Below are 15,286 nucleotides of genomic sequence, written 5' to 3'. Positions count from 1 at the left end.
TACAAAAGCAAATAAAAATAATTTTCTTTTCACCTTCGCAATGTGGGGGGTCTGAGACAGCCCAACGGTTAAAAGAAAATGCTTCACTTTGTTGTTGTATGCGGTAAAGTTGTCGCAAACGACGGTGGGTCACAATGACTGATGGGTCAGAATGACCTGAGGAGAACACAAGGGTTAAGATACACACTGATGGTACATTAGTGTAATGTTTTGTCCTCATAAGTATGGTCTTATACAATTAAAACAGTTTTCAAATTTATTGTGTGAATGTTAAAAGGAGTACAAGTGCGACAAACAGTTTTGCTTTTTTAACTTGACCACTGTTTGTGTGACAAACAAAACATTTTAGTATAATTTAAAAAGTGTAACACACATTCAGCAAATACTATTCTTAGAACTGTCCAGAACTGTGTCTCTGATGGGCAGCTGCCCATCCCAATAAAGCTGCCTTCAAATTAGTGCATCTTAGGTAGTAACATTCTAGTGAAAAGACTAGTGACAGAGAAACATACACATGAAAAATGTTGTGTTGTATGTATTGCTCGTGTTGACTTTTAGTAATTTATGGGGAACAGTTTTATGTCCTATCACTGGATGTGACTTTAGATGAATAAAGTAAATGTAAAACTTGATAGGAACATTCACTGCAAAGGTGAAATCTGGACTGTAAGTCCAGAAGGCACTCAAGTGTAGAATAACCAGACATTAAAAAATCTTGAACATGGTCAACAGGTCATGTCCAGGGGCACAATGCCTAGACGACTTAAATATAGAAAGAACATTGAGTGTAATACAAAAAGGGTTAGAAAGTTGAAATATGTGTACAAAATTGTAGCACAATGCGTTATGCTCTTATTACATTAATAAATATGGCCCTTATCTGTGTAGGTCAATTGAAAATATCACATGCTTGACCATACCTCATAAGGCAAAAATAATACTAGCATCTGCTAGGTTTATAAAGCACATATGGAAAAAGCAATCAAGTGGTAATTTTGTCTGTCAATAACAACAATCTACCAGCTTAGACATTTTATAACTCTGGTTTTCCAAAAAACTTGAGTTGAAACAAATTGTCTTTGTAAAACTTGATCCACAAATCGACTTTCCATTAAGCTTCATTGCTGAAAGGGAGATAGGACAATCTTTATTCTTTCTACCCATGATGATAAACGCTCCCACATTTACAAAATATTCTGTGTAGGTTTGGGGGGGGGGGGGGGCTCTGATGTGTTTATAACATACATTCCAGCCATACATCACCAGTACAAATCATTCAAACTTTCACACAAAGTTTACCCAAGACATCCCACCTCCCTAGATCCCTGGCCCCCTCTCACCCTCTAGGCTGTGGATCCCCAGGCTGGCTGGACTGGACAGGCTGGCTGGACTGGACAGGCTGGGTCAGGCTATCCATAGCTGAGAGGATAGAGGAGAAGAGATGCTCGGTGTGCATCTCCAGTGCCTGTGACTGCCTCTCAATAAGAGTGAGGGTGTCTTTCAAAACTAGAGGAGGGATAGAAACAGCAGACAGAGATATATCAGGAGAGAGAGAAACAGAGTTGTGTTCAATAAATTGACAACAGGAACATAGTTGTAGACAGATTGTATTTGGTTTGATCGGATATAAACTGTTCTTCTAAGTTACTTCTTGTTTGCCTACAGCATGTGACAAGTTGAGTTTGAGAATAAATGACAGAACCTCTTTACAGTTCTTGGTTATGCATGCATGGCAGCATTCCTCTCACACAGAGTTTCCTGTTTCTGTTAGAGGATTCTGGGTGTAGAATTACACTGACCAACCAGTTCAGACCTACATTACATTGTTGCTGGCTGTTGAACTAACCAGCAGTCCTCAAGACCTAAAATAAATACACATGCCCCTCTAAGCTAACAGGACATGCTAGCCTTTGGTCAATGTAGCCTTTCATACCTAATCAAACATGTACTGTAATTTGAAGCCATCAGTACTTGGTGCCTCCTTCAAGAGTTTCTGATGTCTGAGTGTGACATGTTTTCCTCTGGGCAAGGAGTAGGAAAGTAAAGAGAAGAAGGAAATAGAAACAAGAATAATACCGTTGTGTGGTTCATTGTTATCTGAGTAACCCTCCCACTCCCTAAAAATTCCAAGAATGCTGGATCAACTGGTTGGCAGCTTGATTCATTGTGGTTACATTTTGACCATCTGTAATATTTAAGTTCTTGAGATATCATGCATACAGTTAGTCCTCTAGTTCCTTTGTTACCTCGTGTGTTGCATGTGTGTTTGTTGGCCCTATTCTGAGTTAGGAATGTGCTGTGTTCGGAACATGGCAAGGCCTTTGATGTTGCAAAGCTAACCTGGAGAGGTGGACGTCATACAGTTGAGAAGAAGTTCTCCAGTCTGCAGCACAGAGGTGGTCAAAGACTGGTGAGCACTAACATCTCTCTGAAAACTCTACAAAAGGCAAACAAAGGAAATTCATTGAGTGTAGAAAGGTGAAAATTGGGGGAAATGTATAACATGAAGAGGTTGTAACATTGTTAGTTGTCTAATCACAAGGCTTGAGATTCATTTCTGACCTTATATTCAGCAAGTGATGACTTGACACTGTCAATGTCAACTCTGGGCGGAGCCAGAACCTCCATTTTCTCCACCACCGTATACAACCATTGGATGAGATCCTCCAGGTTTGTGCAGAAAGTCTTGTGGGTAAAACAAACATCTTACTTCATGAATATATTATTAACTGACTCACAATGAATCTGTGTAGAACATAAGGGGGGGCCAACTCCTTTTTATCTGTATAAAACTGAGACTTTATGGCCTCACTTTGATGTGCTTCACGAGGGAATTGGCTTGCTGGTTCTCCCCCTGACTCTGGAGCTCAGGCAGGGTCAGTCCAACAAGCTGCTCCACCACAGCCTCCACCTCCCGCAAGTTGGCCCTCACTCCCTTGCCAGGATGATCTAAGCTGGAGGCAGTGGCTTGGATAGCTTGCAGAGAATCCCCATGGACCTCTGTCAAATATGAACATGTTTTAACCAACGTTAAGTACAAAAAGCATACAGAGCTAACAGTGTGTATTATGTTGTTTTAAATTAAACAATGCATTTAAATATGGACTGAATAGAGACTAAATATCAGAGATTTTATGTTCAAGAGGCATACCTTTCCTTCGAAGTTCTTCAGAGCATTCCATGTCTTTGTTATCCCTGGCCATTTTTCTCCCCTGTTCCTCATCCTCCTGTTTGTCAGGCAACGTTGTGGAGGAGTGAAACGACATTGTCCCCCTCTCCAGGGACTCCCAGCTGGCTGTGACAGGCTGGCTGAGCTGTGCAGTCACCTCCCTGACCTGCCGTGAAAGAACCTGGAGCTCTTCCAGACGCTCTGGCAGAGGCCAAAACTCCTCATCCCATGCTTCACCTTTGAGACCACTCAGACGGGGTAGGACACTGGTTGATCGGATGAATCCGCTGGAAGTGGAAAGGACACCTGTTTGCCTATATTGGCCACCCCCGCTACAAGCTGCTTGGTTCAGCCCAGTCCTTTCTTTACTGCAGTGGAGGCTCTCCAAAGATAAACCTTCTGCAGAGGAGTAGGGGCTACTGCTCAGAATGCCATTTGAGAATTTGGAGTGCGAGGGTCCACGGGGCTCGGACAACCTCTGATCTGTGCCCGGCATTCCTTTCTCCCTGGTCCACACAGTACCTACTCCCAAGGTGCCACTTAAAGAAAAGTCTATAGCTGACAGGCTGGTTGAGCTACAGAGTCCATCCAGTTCTATTCCTGAGTCTTGGAGGCCCGGGTTTCTCTGGAGTAGAGAGACACCCTCTAGCTCAGAGGTCTCCCAGCTACTGACCACCCTTCCTGGCCGAAGGGGGTAGGTGTAGTCAAGGAGGGCCTGGTACTCCTTGTCCGGGTCCCAGGCTGGGGAGCCTCTGTCTGGGGATGGGGGCATGGACGTGGGGATGGCGCACGCCCAGTAGTTAGCCTGATGAGGGGGCATATTGTGAAGGGCAGGGGGGATGAAACTTTTGGAGTAACCTAAGGAGGACGCTGCTTTGAGCCGTGTCTCTCTTCCTCCTCCTAACCTTAACTCTATCTGTCGGGACCTAGAGGGGCGGAAGGATGGGCTGCATGATGGAGGAGACAGAAGAGTGGAGTTCAATTTGGGGCTGAGGGGTGAGCTAAATTGGCGGACTTCCAAAGGAGGGCTAGATAGGCTGCGTGGACTGAGCCTGCTTCCCTGGCAAGGAGAGCCAAAGACAGGCTCCTCTTGGGAATACCAGCGCCTTTGGTCAGCAACATCCAGTGGGGTAGACAGATGTTCTCCAGAGGACGAGATAGGTGACATATCCATATGAAAACGGTCTAAGGAAAGGCCTGGGATCTCCTCTTCAGCTCGTTTAGCGTGGAAATATGTCTCTGTATGAAGATTATCATTGTGTTCTTCAGTGATGCTACATTGCCTCTGTTTTTCCTATGGTAAGAGGTATGATTAAAAGATTTATGTTATCTTCAGCAGTAATTTAAAAGACATGAATTTTCACAGCACAACCATGAATGTACACTGTAGATATGAGTAGTGTTATTTCTAGAGCCATCCAAAACAAAACTACGGTGGATGGAATAACTAAGTCATGCAGTTGGTGATACTGTAATGGCAATTGGCCCGTTAAAGTTATCTTGTATTTCAATTGGGTTCCATGTGCTTCTGGATGCTGTCTAACCTTATCTGAGTGCTCTTGTGACTTCTTCAGAATGGAGGTCTGGTGTTCTGTGACAGACAGGGGTCTTCTCATAACATACTGCCGTCTGTCAGTCATATATCTGGACGTTGGTGCCATAGTAACACTTTTCCTGGCCCCTCCCCTTTCCTTGTCCCGGGTTCTTTCTCTGTCCCTGTTTTCAAAATTCTGGATGGAGGTTTGCCCTGTTCCACTGCGAATGAACTCCGGGATTTGAGTCTTCCATCGTCTACTGCAGCCTGTGAAGTCCATTGGGCGAGAGGATTATGGGATGGTCCTGTCAACTCCCAAGGCGATGCTTACATGGCGGGGCGGTATGATGCCACTCGTATACACGTCAACCTCTGAAATTGGCATGTGGAAATAACAAAAAAAAATCTACAAATAAAAGACTGCACCAGTCCATGTAAAGACCCCAATTCTGTGCTTCACAAGTCATGTTTTGCTAGTACCAGGTGTTTTTGTGACGCAGTGCGCTCACTGGGTGCACGTGAGTGTAATGATATGTTTTTACTCCTCCTACCTCGCCTCACTGATCTCATTAAGACTGCATGCTCAGGCTTGCCCATGTTTGCTGGACCAGGGGTAGGAAAACTATCCCTTTGTCCATTTGTGACTAGCAGCTATGTTGGATCCCAGTGTGACACCCATGCAGACCACGGCGAGACACACAAAGGATAGTGTCAAGCTAAAACCTAAAAACAAAGAGCTAGACGCCCCTCTCATCAGTGTGTTACTCTGAGACTCTCCTGCATACCCACTGATTTGAGTGTGTCTCGTTTCCATGGCAAACGCCTTAAGAGGCTGGCCTTAGATTAGACAACTCTCGGCGAGGGAGGTGTCAATCAAAGCATGGCTGCTACAGAACAAAGAACAGACTGGAATGATTGGTCTGGCTCGGATTGTCTGATCAGATTGTCTTTGTTACCTTTTAGATCAAAGGATAATAGTAGAAGCCTTGCTGGGGGAAAATAAGAAAAATATTTTCTTTATTTTTATTATTCAAAACAGACAATACTAATGTAGGCAAACTCATATATATCTACTGTGGTACAAAAGTACTGCCTCCTGTTGTAGATACTACTAGCCTAGCAACAATATGTTTGCCCCTACTCATTGGCCAGATAAAGAAAGTAACTGGGCAACTGAGTCAATCACTGATATTGTTGTCCAATAACACAATTGCTCTAGTAACCTAGCAGTGAAGCCGTTTTATTTGGAGCTCTAACAACAAATGGCCAGGCGTAAATCTCCTCATTGGACTATAGCTATCTCAAAGATACAATTTACTGTAAAATAAATAAATACTTAATTTAAAAGCATCCTATGACAATGTGAATTCCTTAGTGTTTCACATGTAAACGTAACATTAACATGACAGATACTACCGTGTCATGCCTTTCACATACAGCAACATAAGGACATTAGGAGTCTACAAGACTGACTAGTTGAATGTTAGGCAGTGGTTTACAGCAGCTAACAGCATTAGTGAATAGCACAGAGCCCCTCTACTTTTAGTCAGAGAGGCCCTGTATGTCTTACAAATTCCATGCTGTGTATAGCTGGTTACCATTCATACAAGCAATATGCTGATTTAATTGCTGTTTCATATGAGACCAAAGCCAAATGTAAACCAACCATTAGTTTCCTTAATAGGGTTAAAATGTTCCCATTATTTACACTTTACACAGCTACTGAAAGTAAGGACTATATGTGACATACGTCAGTTGACATGACTGACATTATATTATTTATAGTGTCGAAATCCTCAATAAACATGTTTTTTTTTTTTTTTATCAATAGCAAATAATAGCGTGATACTTCAGAATGAATAAGTATCTTGTCCTCAGATCTTGCCGTACTTCAGCATCTCATTGCAGCAATGACCGGTGTCTGTCAGTCTTAACAAAACACGAACGCTGTCCTATTCGTATCTGCTCAGGGTCTAAATATGTCCTTCTATTTAGGACTATTATACAGCCTTAGGTTTTGCTTTTGGCATGTGCGCGTGACGTACCCTTAACCATACCAAAGCTGAAAACTAACTTATTTGGACTGGTCTATTGACATTAGACCCACATCCTAATTTTGTCCTACGAACCATACATACCATATGCATTATTTATATTAAAGGGCATAAGCCCAGCAAACCCATATTGTATCGGCAATATATAGATTACACCAGACATATTAGAGCCTATATTTAACAATCTAGCTGAATTATAGGCTATTGGTAGGTATTTTGGGCTAGTGTTATAATGCAGTCTGCGTGACCTCTCAAATATGACAAATATGTCAGATATGTAAATGTTGTAGCAGACGTCTAATGCTCAGTTTACGAATAAACATAGGTTTATGTGAACACTATCACTACAAAATGCTGACGTTCAATTCAGGTCCGATTGAAATATCCAAAACAATAGTGAATACCTATCAGGAAACCCAGCGAAAGACAACAAAAAAAGGCATTGATTCCGAAGATACTACATAGGCTTACCTCATTTAGCGCATACGAGTTGTTTGAGCAGGATGTGTACAACAGATGCGATTTTGTGGCAACATTGCAAATGTCTGCATTTTCATTGTGTACCAGCACCCTGAGATACAGCCGAGGAGGAAATAGTTCAATTGTAAACAGGCGGAACAAACGGAAAAGGTTGATATGCCTCCCCTCGTGGACAAAAAAGGATTCACAATCTCAAACTACGAGATGCACTGAGACGTCAGTATTATCATGCGGTGCGTAGTACTCTATTACTTTTGCAATTAATTACATTTGAAAATATAAGATTCATTGGTTATCATATTTGCAGTCAACGTTATGCAACATTATTGGGTGTGCTTTGCCTTCGGCAAGGGCACAACCATTGTTATCTCACATTTATATTTTCAAATATATTTATATATATTTACAAATGTGCTTGAAATGACTCCAAATTATAATTTACGTTATAAAATACTGAAAGTAATGTTCCATTGCATGGAACGTATTGCATTATTGGTTTTCTTGAACTTAAAGCCTACACTACACTATTGTCCAGACGATTTATTCATCATCACACTCAGATTTTTGTACAAGAGGAATAACATTACATTACAGGCGTCCAGTTACCATGCTTCATAATTTGAAAAAAAAGTGTAATTTTAACTGTGCAAATAACAGTATACATCACAATCATGAATGGAAGCAGTGGTGACTGTGCTGCATACACAGTGCACATGAAGGTATGCATTAGTTTCTTTCACGAGGAAATAGTATGTTGCGTTACAGTTTCACTGAGTTAGGTGCACCAATTCTTCTTCACGCCGCATGTTAGAAGTCGATGCAGCGTCCCCTCCTCTCCCAGTCTCCGTACCGTGTGGGCTCAGGGCCTCTGGGGCCCCCTTTCTCCTTAGTGTCAGGGTGGACATCATCTTGGAATTCTGGAAAGATCCAAATGGATGCAACAATTTGATTACTTTGTTAACATTGTTATATATATATAAACATGGTTAGTGAAGTATTGGTAATCATTAGAAGATGGGCCATTAATTCTGTTCCCTTTTACTTCATCTAACTTTTTCATGTTCAACTTCACAGACATCTCATTGAATAAGCTACTACTCTGATTGTGGCATCATTCTGTGGCGTGATCAATCGTCTAAATTCGTACTTTCGAGGACATCCTTGCTTTTCTCTTCATTTAAGTCGAAGCGACCCTGCGGAGTTTTGGCCTTCCGCAGCGGTTCTTTGTCCTTGGCTGCTCCACTGACAGTCCGCGAACATCCTACTACAAAGCAGCATTTTTAGCATTCTATCCACAGCATAAACCCCATCATCAGTCATGTCAGGGAATTCATGAACCGAGATTGACAGTGAAAAATGTTGGCGTTGATAAGAGAATGATAAAAACCAACGTAGTTTGAGTACATATCAAGCTAATAATATGATGTATGCAGCTAACGGGGGTTACTGTTATGTGTCAGTCAGAGAAGTAGCATGAACTCATTTCTATATCTTACCTGTAACAGAAGATTCCACGAGTAATCCCTTCGTCAAAATATGTTTTGATTTAGAAGCACATACGCGTAGAAGAGACATGTTGTGCACAATTTATTGAGGTACAATATCTGTCGTATACACTATGCTCCTAGTTAAAAGGGTGTTCAGACAGTCAGTTACACAATGTTCTTGTGTTTTGGCAAACAATAATGACGCAATGAGCGTCAGACCCTGCGACAAAAATGTAATCAGATGTAATACTCACAAAGGCCACCAGGGATGGCTATAGCACAAGCTAGAAGTTTTTTAGAAGGTGTGTTAAACTCAATAAGCAGAATTCTTGTTATTTTTATCCTCACCACTAAATACAAATGTGTGTTCATCAGATCATGGAATTAATATGTCTCTAGGTAAAAAGCGACATTTTACAGCTAAATTATTAAACTGCTCAGAGGAAACACTCCTACAAATCAGGAATTGTTTAATACAAATTTGCACACACAGGCCCACACTTCCATATATGTATAAATAGGATACAAACAATACTTTTGCAATAAACTATATGGAAATGCTAAACCATTTACTTCATTATACAATAACAGACAACATTTGTATGTTTTTTTTGTACTACTGACTCAATATCTTGAAACACATAACGATCCCAAATGATAAGTAAAGAATTAAGCTTGAGGATTAAAAAAAAAATGGCATTACACAATTTGGTATAATGTAAATCAGGATGAAATTTAAGTGATGCTTTCAATTAATAAATGCTCAAACTCGGTTACTCTGTTGAATAAATGCATGAAGTTATAGCGTAGACACAGGAGTAGAGGGTTTAGTGCAAAACACATTTGTTTTAATGACTGTTAATAATAACTATTCATTAGTATCTATCCCATAACTTGTTTCTCACAATGAGCACATGATTCCCAATAAAATATTTTTTAGGACCTTCCCATATAGTTGACCAGTAGGCCAGTATTTATTGTTTTCTGTATTATAGAAATAAAACATAGCCAAATTGCAAAACTCAAACAGATGCAAACAAACTGTAGCTAAAAGTTCTCTGATGGATAGCTTTATTTGAGAAACATTTGTTTAAAGGTCAAACTAAATTTTGTAGATTACGCAAACTTAATACATGACTTGTTTGATTGAACAAAACATGTCTTGATATTGTTTCTTGTGCTGATAGAATTCTTAATTAAACTAAATGTGTTTAGAAAACTGTAAATATTATTACTATAAATAACTGTAAATACTGATAATGAAGAAAACTATGATAATGACATATTTCTGGTGGACTAGTTGAATTCACAGAGTTTTACATTGCAAAGGTTGGTGTGTTTGTGCACTCTGCTGCACTCTGCTGCACTTAAAGCCACTTGGACCTCTTTTCTCTGCTCTGCAAAGGAATTTCAGGAGATTTGGGAAAGCCAGCAATGTGACACAGTGCTGAAATTTCAGAGTGGATGATGAAATTCTACCCTTTGCATTCCTTTTTGGGGAGAAAGAGGCACTGGACTAGCTCACACACACTGTACAGCTGTGTGCAATCAGCATTACACACATACTCACTACAATTGCATGTAGCTCAAACTATCACAACCCAAACATTCAACTGAATCTTTTCATAATTCAAGGAAGAACTCATTTATCATACAACCACAAATGTCCGTCATTTCTCAAGACACTTATTATTCTGGTAGTCTAGTATTGAATAATACTAAGCAGATAGCATTTGGATGGTATCTGTTCCGCTAAGGGAGAACCCCATAAACACAATGTAGCCCTACGCCAGTGTATCCCACTGCTGCAAACAATATGTTGAACACCTCTTTTTAAGTTGATTGTTTAGAGGTATTTAAGGGGATATGAAAGGGCTGGACATACTGTAATAAAAAAGTGAAGGTAAATCTTTGTAGGTCTACAAATTAATGAAACAAACATTTCAGCTGGTATTTGAAACTACAGGAAATTAATCACTTAATTTTGTCAAGCTTTGGACACTTACAGTTTGCAAAACAATAAAAATATATTCAGAGATATCAATAATCCCAATTGGGTCTAGTATACTATCATGTATTAACACATTATTCACCAATGTGCTCTCACTTACCATCTCCAAATCCATAGTAAAATATTCTGGCTCTGGCTCTATCACTAGAATGTGAAGTCAGTAAAATGCATATAGGCTACATTTTATATATATTTTAATATATTACCTTGATATTTTACCAAAAATGTACAGAGACATCGAAGTCAGCCTAATGTGAAATTACACTGATGTCTCAAGCACCTTCCCAAAAACTGTAATCATTAGCCTTTAATGAATAACAAGCAGAATGTTGTTTCAAAGGTGCTAACTGAAGTGATCAGTGCTCTTTTCAAGACCAATTAAAACAAAAAAAAAACTAATGATTACAAAATTGGTGATAGCCTATGGTTTAAAGCAAAAAAAAGCACAAAAAAAGAAACAAACTGCACTGACAAATGACTACTCGATCCTATAGGATGTTTGTTTAAAAAAATGACTCGTTACAAAGAAGACCTGTATTTTACGGTCACTGACATGAGTGTTTTATCGAGACAATTTATGTGCCAATTTATATAACTCCTGTCATGCTGGTCTTTGTCAGTCACAAAAGGCCTATACTTTTTAAGTGTCTGTGGTCCTGAATTATTTTACATTTATCGATGACTTCAATAATAAAGGAAGTCGTTTTCCCGTCTACTCGCAGGTAGAAACACTACTCATTTTTGCAGTGTTCTCAGTCCACGGCTGGAGATTCTGAAGCGCAAAAAGTGAACTGTTGTGGAGACAGAGAGGGTCTGGGTTCACTGGCTGGTTTATAGTTTTCTGAAAGGCCTCCTGTTGTAGTTGCATGAGAATCCGGTTAGCCTGTTGTCTCTCCGCTTCCCTCTCCTCTGCCGTCTGCCTCCTTGAACACCGGAGACACCACAGAGACAAAGAGGCGTCAGTTGGAAATTCAACCCAGCATTGCGTCATGCACAAGTCATTGTTAAATCGCCTACATTAATTTCTGTGCGAAATAATTCTCTAATGTCATTCATGAAAACAGTGACCACGCACGAGGGCCATAAAATGGTATATGCTAAATAAAACTATAGCCTATGGGATGGAGCGTTCATGCACAAATTCCGAATCTTGTTGTTCCCCAGCATCAATTGATTATTAAAACGAGTGACAAATGACATTATATTTACCGTGGGCTTAATATATTGTAGGCTACTTCTTAACTTTGAGCTGGGAAAGATGTGTCCTATATGTTTGCTATCAAATTGCCATAGGCCTAATGTATCATGTAGGCTTAGGCTATGCTATTAAACTTGGCCTAGCCTACCCTGTTAAAGTAAGTATTAGAAGCCCACTAATCAATAGGCTATGTCCGTTTAGGCTATCATAAACGTACACTGCCACAATTAAAGGCTTTTCAGGACTACAGGTTCAAGATTAAAGATGATTTAATTTAAAGAACAGATTTTCGCTCTGTCATTCTTTGGAAAATTAAGGTCTGTTTTGATGAAGATGGTTCTTTGGATCGGTGAATTGGTTATTCAAGGTAACATCCATAGGTTTGACTCAACGTGATCTATATTCTATCTTAGGCTATCTTATATTAAGCCAATTTCTAAGTAAATAATGTAAGTAGGCAATAGCTTCGACGAAACTTTTTAGCTGGCCCAAACTTTTCAGCAGTTTGACTGCCCCAACATTCCATCTGATTTGACATGGATTTCATCAGGCCTCTAAGAAGATATTGAAGGCCAAGGTTTCGTTAAAGACTAGTTTTCACAAAGAAATGCTCAGGGTGTCTACATTTGGTTGATTTGAGTATAGTCTAGTTGAAAACCATTGATGACAATCTTGACTTGATAAATAACAAAATTTCAGAATACATAAACTTAGGCCATAACGTTCGTTTGGTTACAGACATTAAGTTAGGCCTATGTAAATCACAAAGCTATGACCCTATGTGACAACATTAATAATGCATACGTTGGCTTTAATACATGTACAATTCTGTACTTGAGAATGTTTCTACTAAACTGTTTGTAAATCATCTGTATTCATATTATTATTTTTTTACCTCCATTTCGTTCTTCTGTTCTGGAACCATGTTTTGACTTGCGCGTCTGTCATCTTGAGGGACTTGGCAAGAGCCGCCCGTTCTGCGGACGCCAGGTATTTCTGTCGATGAAAGCGCTTCTCCAGCTCGCAGATCTGCAGACGTGTAAACGATGTCCGTGGCTTTTTTTTCTTCGGGGGTGTCCGGTTCTGGTAAGGGTGACCTACACGGCGTGTTACAGTGAGGGGTGAAAGCGCCACTGAAAAGGGAAGAATCGACACGGGCAAAAGCAAGCGGCACAAATCAACGATAGATCAGCTACAGAGCAGCGCAGCAAGTTCAAAGAATGAAAAGGCAGAAAGGGAAGTTTCCCTACGACAGCAATGCGAAAGAAACGGTATTCATGGCAACTATCTCATAGAAATAATGTAAATTGCGTATACGCAATGCAGTCATGCAGAAACAATATTTAGACCTATTAGAACAAAGGGCTATAAAGTCGTACAACTAAACATTGTGGCCATGTATGATACAATTACAATAAATTACACAAATGAGACGTTGCATATTTCCTTAATGATCAGGATTAAGGCTAAAGACCTTGACGATCAATTTATAATACAATTCCAAACGTCTTCCTGCAGTTAGGCTACGTTTAAACTCTTCTCTGTAATGTGCTATAGCTATGGAAATAATGATAGACCTTTGAAGACGTATAGGCTACACAATTATCCCCTTCTTTCTTCCATAGGCCACGTCCAAATAACTATCGGACTCCCATTTTCCCAACAATCACCACAAAGATACATGCACGAACCTGTGAACCTGTCTTTGGTGTATCTTCTGTTGCTCTCCATCCATGGGAACGTCAGTCCTGTCAGGTTGTTCATGGCGCCTGACACTGTGGGCATGCCACTTGGGATGGACGAGAGGCCGTTCCCCAACGGCCGGTGCGCTGGCACACGGATGACTCCTGCCGCGTTGACGTTATTACCATTTACGTTCATTCCCATGTTCATGTTATAGGAGCCGCTATTAGATGTCACCCCACACGCATTGCCATTATATCCGGAGTTATTGCATGCAAAATTGCTAGTCATGTTGTTGTAGCCAGTGCTACCAATGCAGCTGTGTCCGTAGTCCAGCTCGAGCATTCTCGCCCCGAGCATGCAGCTCTGGTCCACATTGTTGAGGATTTGGTCGATCCCAAAGCTGATGGGTTCCACGTGCGTGTGCTGGAGATGCGCTCCTATATGATCCATGGCCTCCCTGAGCCCCCTGCGAGGTTCAGAGGTGCTCCACGCCGCGCCTTATTGTTGAGCTTTAAAACCTCGTCTGTTTGCTCTCCAGTCGTTATCTAATCAGTGTGGGTGCATGTGTGCGAGTGTACAGTATGTATGTTTGTGCGTGTGAGAGAACGAGCGTATGTGAATTGAGTGCTGCTGTGAGTTAGTTTTTTCTTCTTCCCTTTTTGGCTGGGAGAGCAGATAGCCCTCGCCGGCTGGTGCGCGTAGACATCAATCAAAGTGCCAAATAGGCAGCCCGAGATTAAGCTCCAATTTTAAGGCCTCGAGACTCAATTGGCTAAACACTTCACCGCAAACCCATGCCACTTTAAGTAAAAGCGCTTGGGTTTGGCTCCTGACGTCTCACACCACACTCGGAGGGGGTGTTGTATTTTTTAAAATTACGCTGTGGACGCGTTAAGGATTTGTTCGAAAGTGTCATAATTGAAAGCTTGTGTCAGTCAAGTGTGCCATCCTGTAACAACACAGCATTATCAAGCCTTCAATTTTGAGTTTAAAGCAAAAAAAACTGTTCTATATTGGGATTCTGAAGGATTCGATATTTGCACAATTGCTCGAGGGAAAGACTCTTACGTTCGCAATGGTGAGGGGGTTCGCATGGAACAACAAATTCGCTCTGACAAAAGAAAACCATAGCCAATAGCCCATAGCGCAAATTTATTTGTTGTTATAAGTTTTGGTCTTGGGTCATACGTTGTTATATTGACCACCGAATTTTTGATAATAGCCTAGGTTACTTTAAATTCTTAATGATAATAAGGTCAATAAAGATTAGACCTATAGTGCAAAAAGTGAGATTGATTTTCTTTACCAACAGACTAAATTCCAATAACCAAACGCTTAATGTAGCCGATTCATATTTTGTGTCAATGATTCCAAGTTTTTAAATTGCCTTTCCATTAACAGGCAATTTATACGCAATTAGTCTTCATTTGTTATGGCAAAATCCACTTTAAGAACTTCATTTAATTCGGATTGAAATATTTTCAAATGGCATGCGTTAAACCCAGTATAATTCTGGACTTTAGTCACTTTAGGTGGTTTTTAATGGATTTTCTTTTTGATCAATGGGTTTGTATTTGTCTTATTGTAGGCTACAGGCAATTGTATACTATTCTAGAGATAAATTGAATTTATAATCCAATTAGCCTATGCTTTGAATAATCAGATGT

The 15,286-nt window shown here is 40.4% G+C and overlaps 3 protein-coding genes across 5 annotated transcripts; all 3 read right to left on the bottom strand.

Moving 5' to 3' along the window:
• Positions 1–242: 242 nt before the first annotated feature.
• On the bottom strand, positions 243–7,658 carry cep68 (centrosomal protein 68). 2 transcript variants are annotated; one of them, XM_084709939.1, is made up of 8 exons: positions 7,229–7,658; positions 4,714–5,075; positions 3,152–4,463; positions 2,813–3,000; positions 2,563–2,685; positions 2,341–2,437; positions 1,341–1,506; positions 243–1,124 (listed from the first exon to the last, which is right to left on the bottom strand). In XM_084709939.1, exons 2-8 carry the CDS (start codon positions 4,981–4,983, stop codon positions 1,112–1,114), a joined length of 2,169 nt encoding a protein of 722 aa, XP_084566065.1. In that variant the 5' UTR covers positions 4,984–5,075; positions 7,229–7,658; the 3' UTR covers positions 243–1,111. The 2 variants fall into 2 exon arrangements, with proteins under 2 accessions (XP_084566065.1, XP_084566066.1); XM_084709940.1 differs by having other exon boundaries at positions 4,714–4,970.
• A 104-nt stretch (positions 7,659–7,762) lies between these two features.
• On the bottom strand, positions 7,763–8,912 carry sdhaf4 (succinate dehydrogenase complex assembly factor 4). Of its 2 annotated transcripts, none has more exons than XM_084709942.1 (3): positions 8,734–8,912; positions 8,385–8,501; positions 7,763–8,154 (listed from the first exon to the last, which is right to left on the bottom strand). In XM_084709942.1, the coding sequence occupies exons 1-3, from the start codon at positions 8,810–8,812 to the stop codon at positions 8,045–8,047; spliced, it is 306 nt and encodes a 101-aa protein (XP_084566068.1). In that variant the 5' UTR covers positions 8,813–8,912; the 3' UTR covers positions 7,763–8,044. The 2 variants fall into 2 exon arrangements, with proteins under 2 accessions (XP_084566068.1, XP_084566069.1); XM_084709943.1 differs by having other exon boundaries at positions 8,385–8,498.
• A 2,035-nt stretch (positions 8,913–10,947) lies between these two features.
• Positions 10,948–14,456, bottom strand: tlx1 (T cell leukemia homeobox 1). The gene is made up of 3 exons (XM_084709794.1): positions 13,625–14,456; positions 12,829–13,066; positions 10,948–11,658 (listed from the first exon to the last, which is right to left on the bottom strand). Exons 1-3 carry the CDS (start codon positions 14,067–14,069, stop codon positions 11,448–11,450), a joined length of 894 nt encoding a protein of 297 aa, XP_084565920.1. The 5' UTR covers positions 14,070–14,456; the 3' UTR covers positions 10,948–11,447.
• Positions 14,457–15,286: the final 830 nt, after the last annotated feature.

This window comes from Hypomesus nipponensis, chromosome 11 (assembly GCF_054491055.1).
Source record: "Hypomesus nipponensis isolate SF chromosome 11, ASM5449105v1, whole genome shotgun sequence".
NCBI classification, from domain to species: Eukaryota; Metazoa; Chordata; class Actinopteri; order Osmeriformes; family Osmeridae; genus Hypomesus; species Hypomesus nipponensis.
This window is presented reverse-complemented; position numbering and strand designations above follow the sequence as displayed.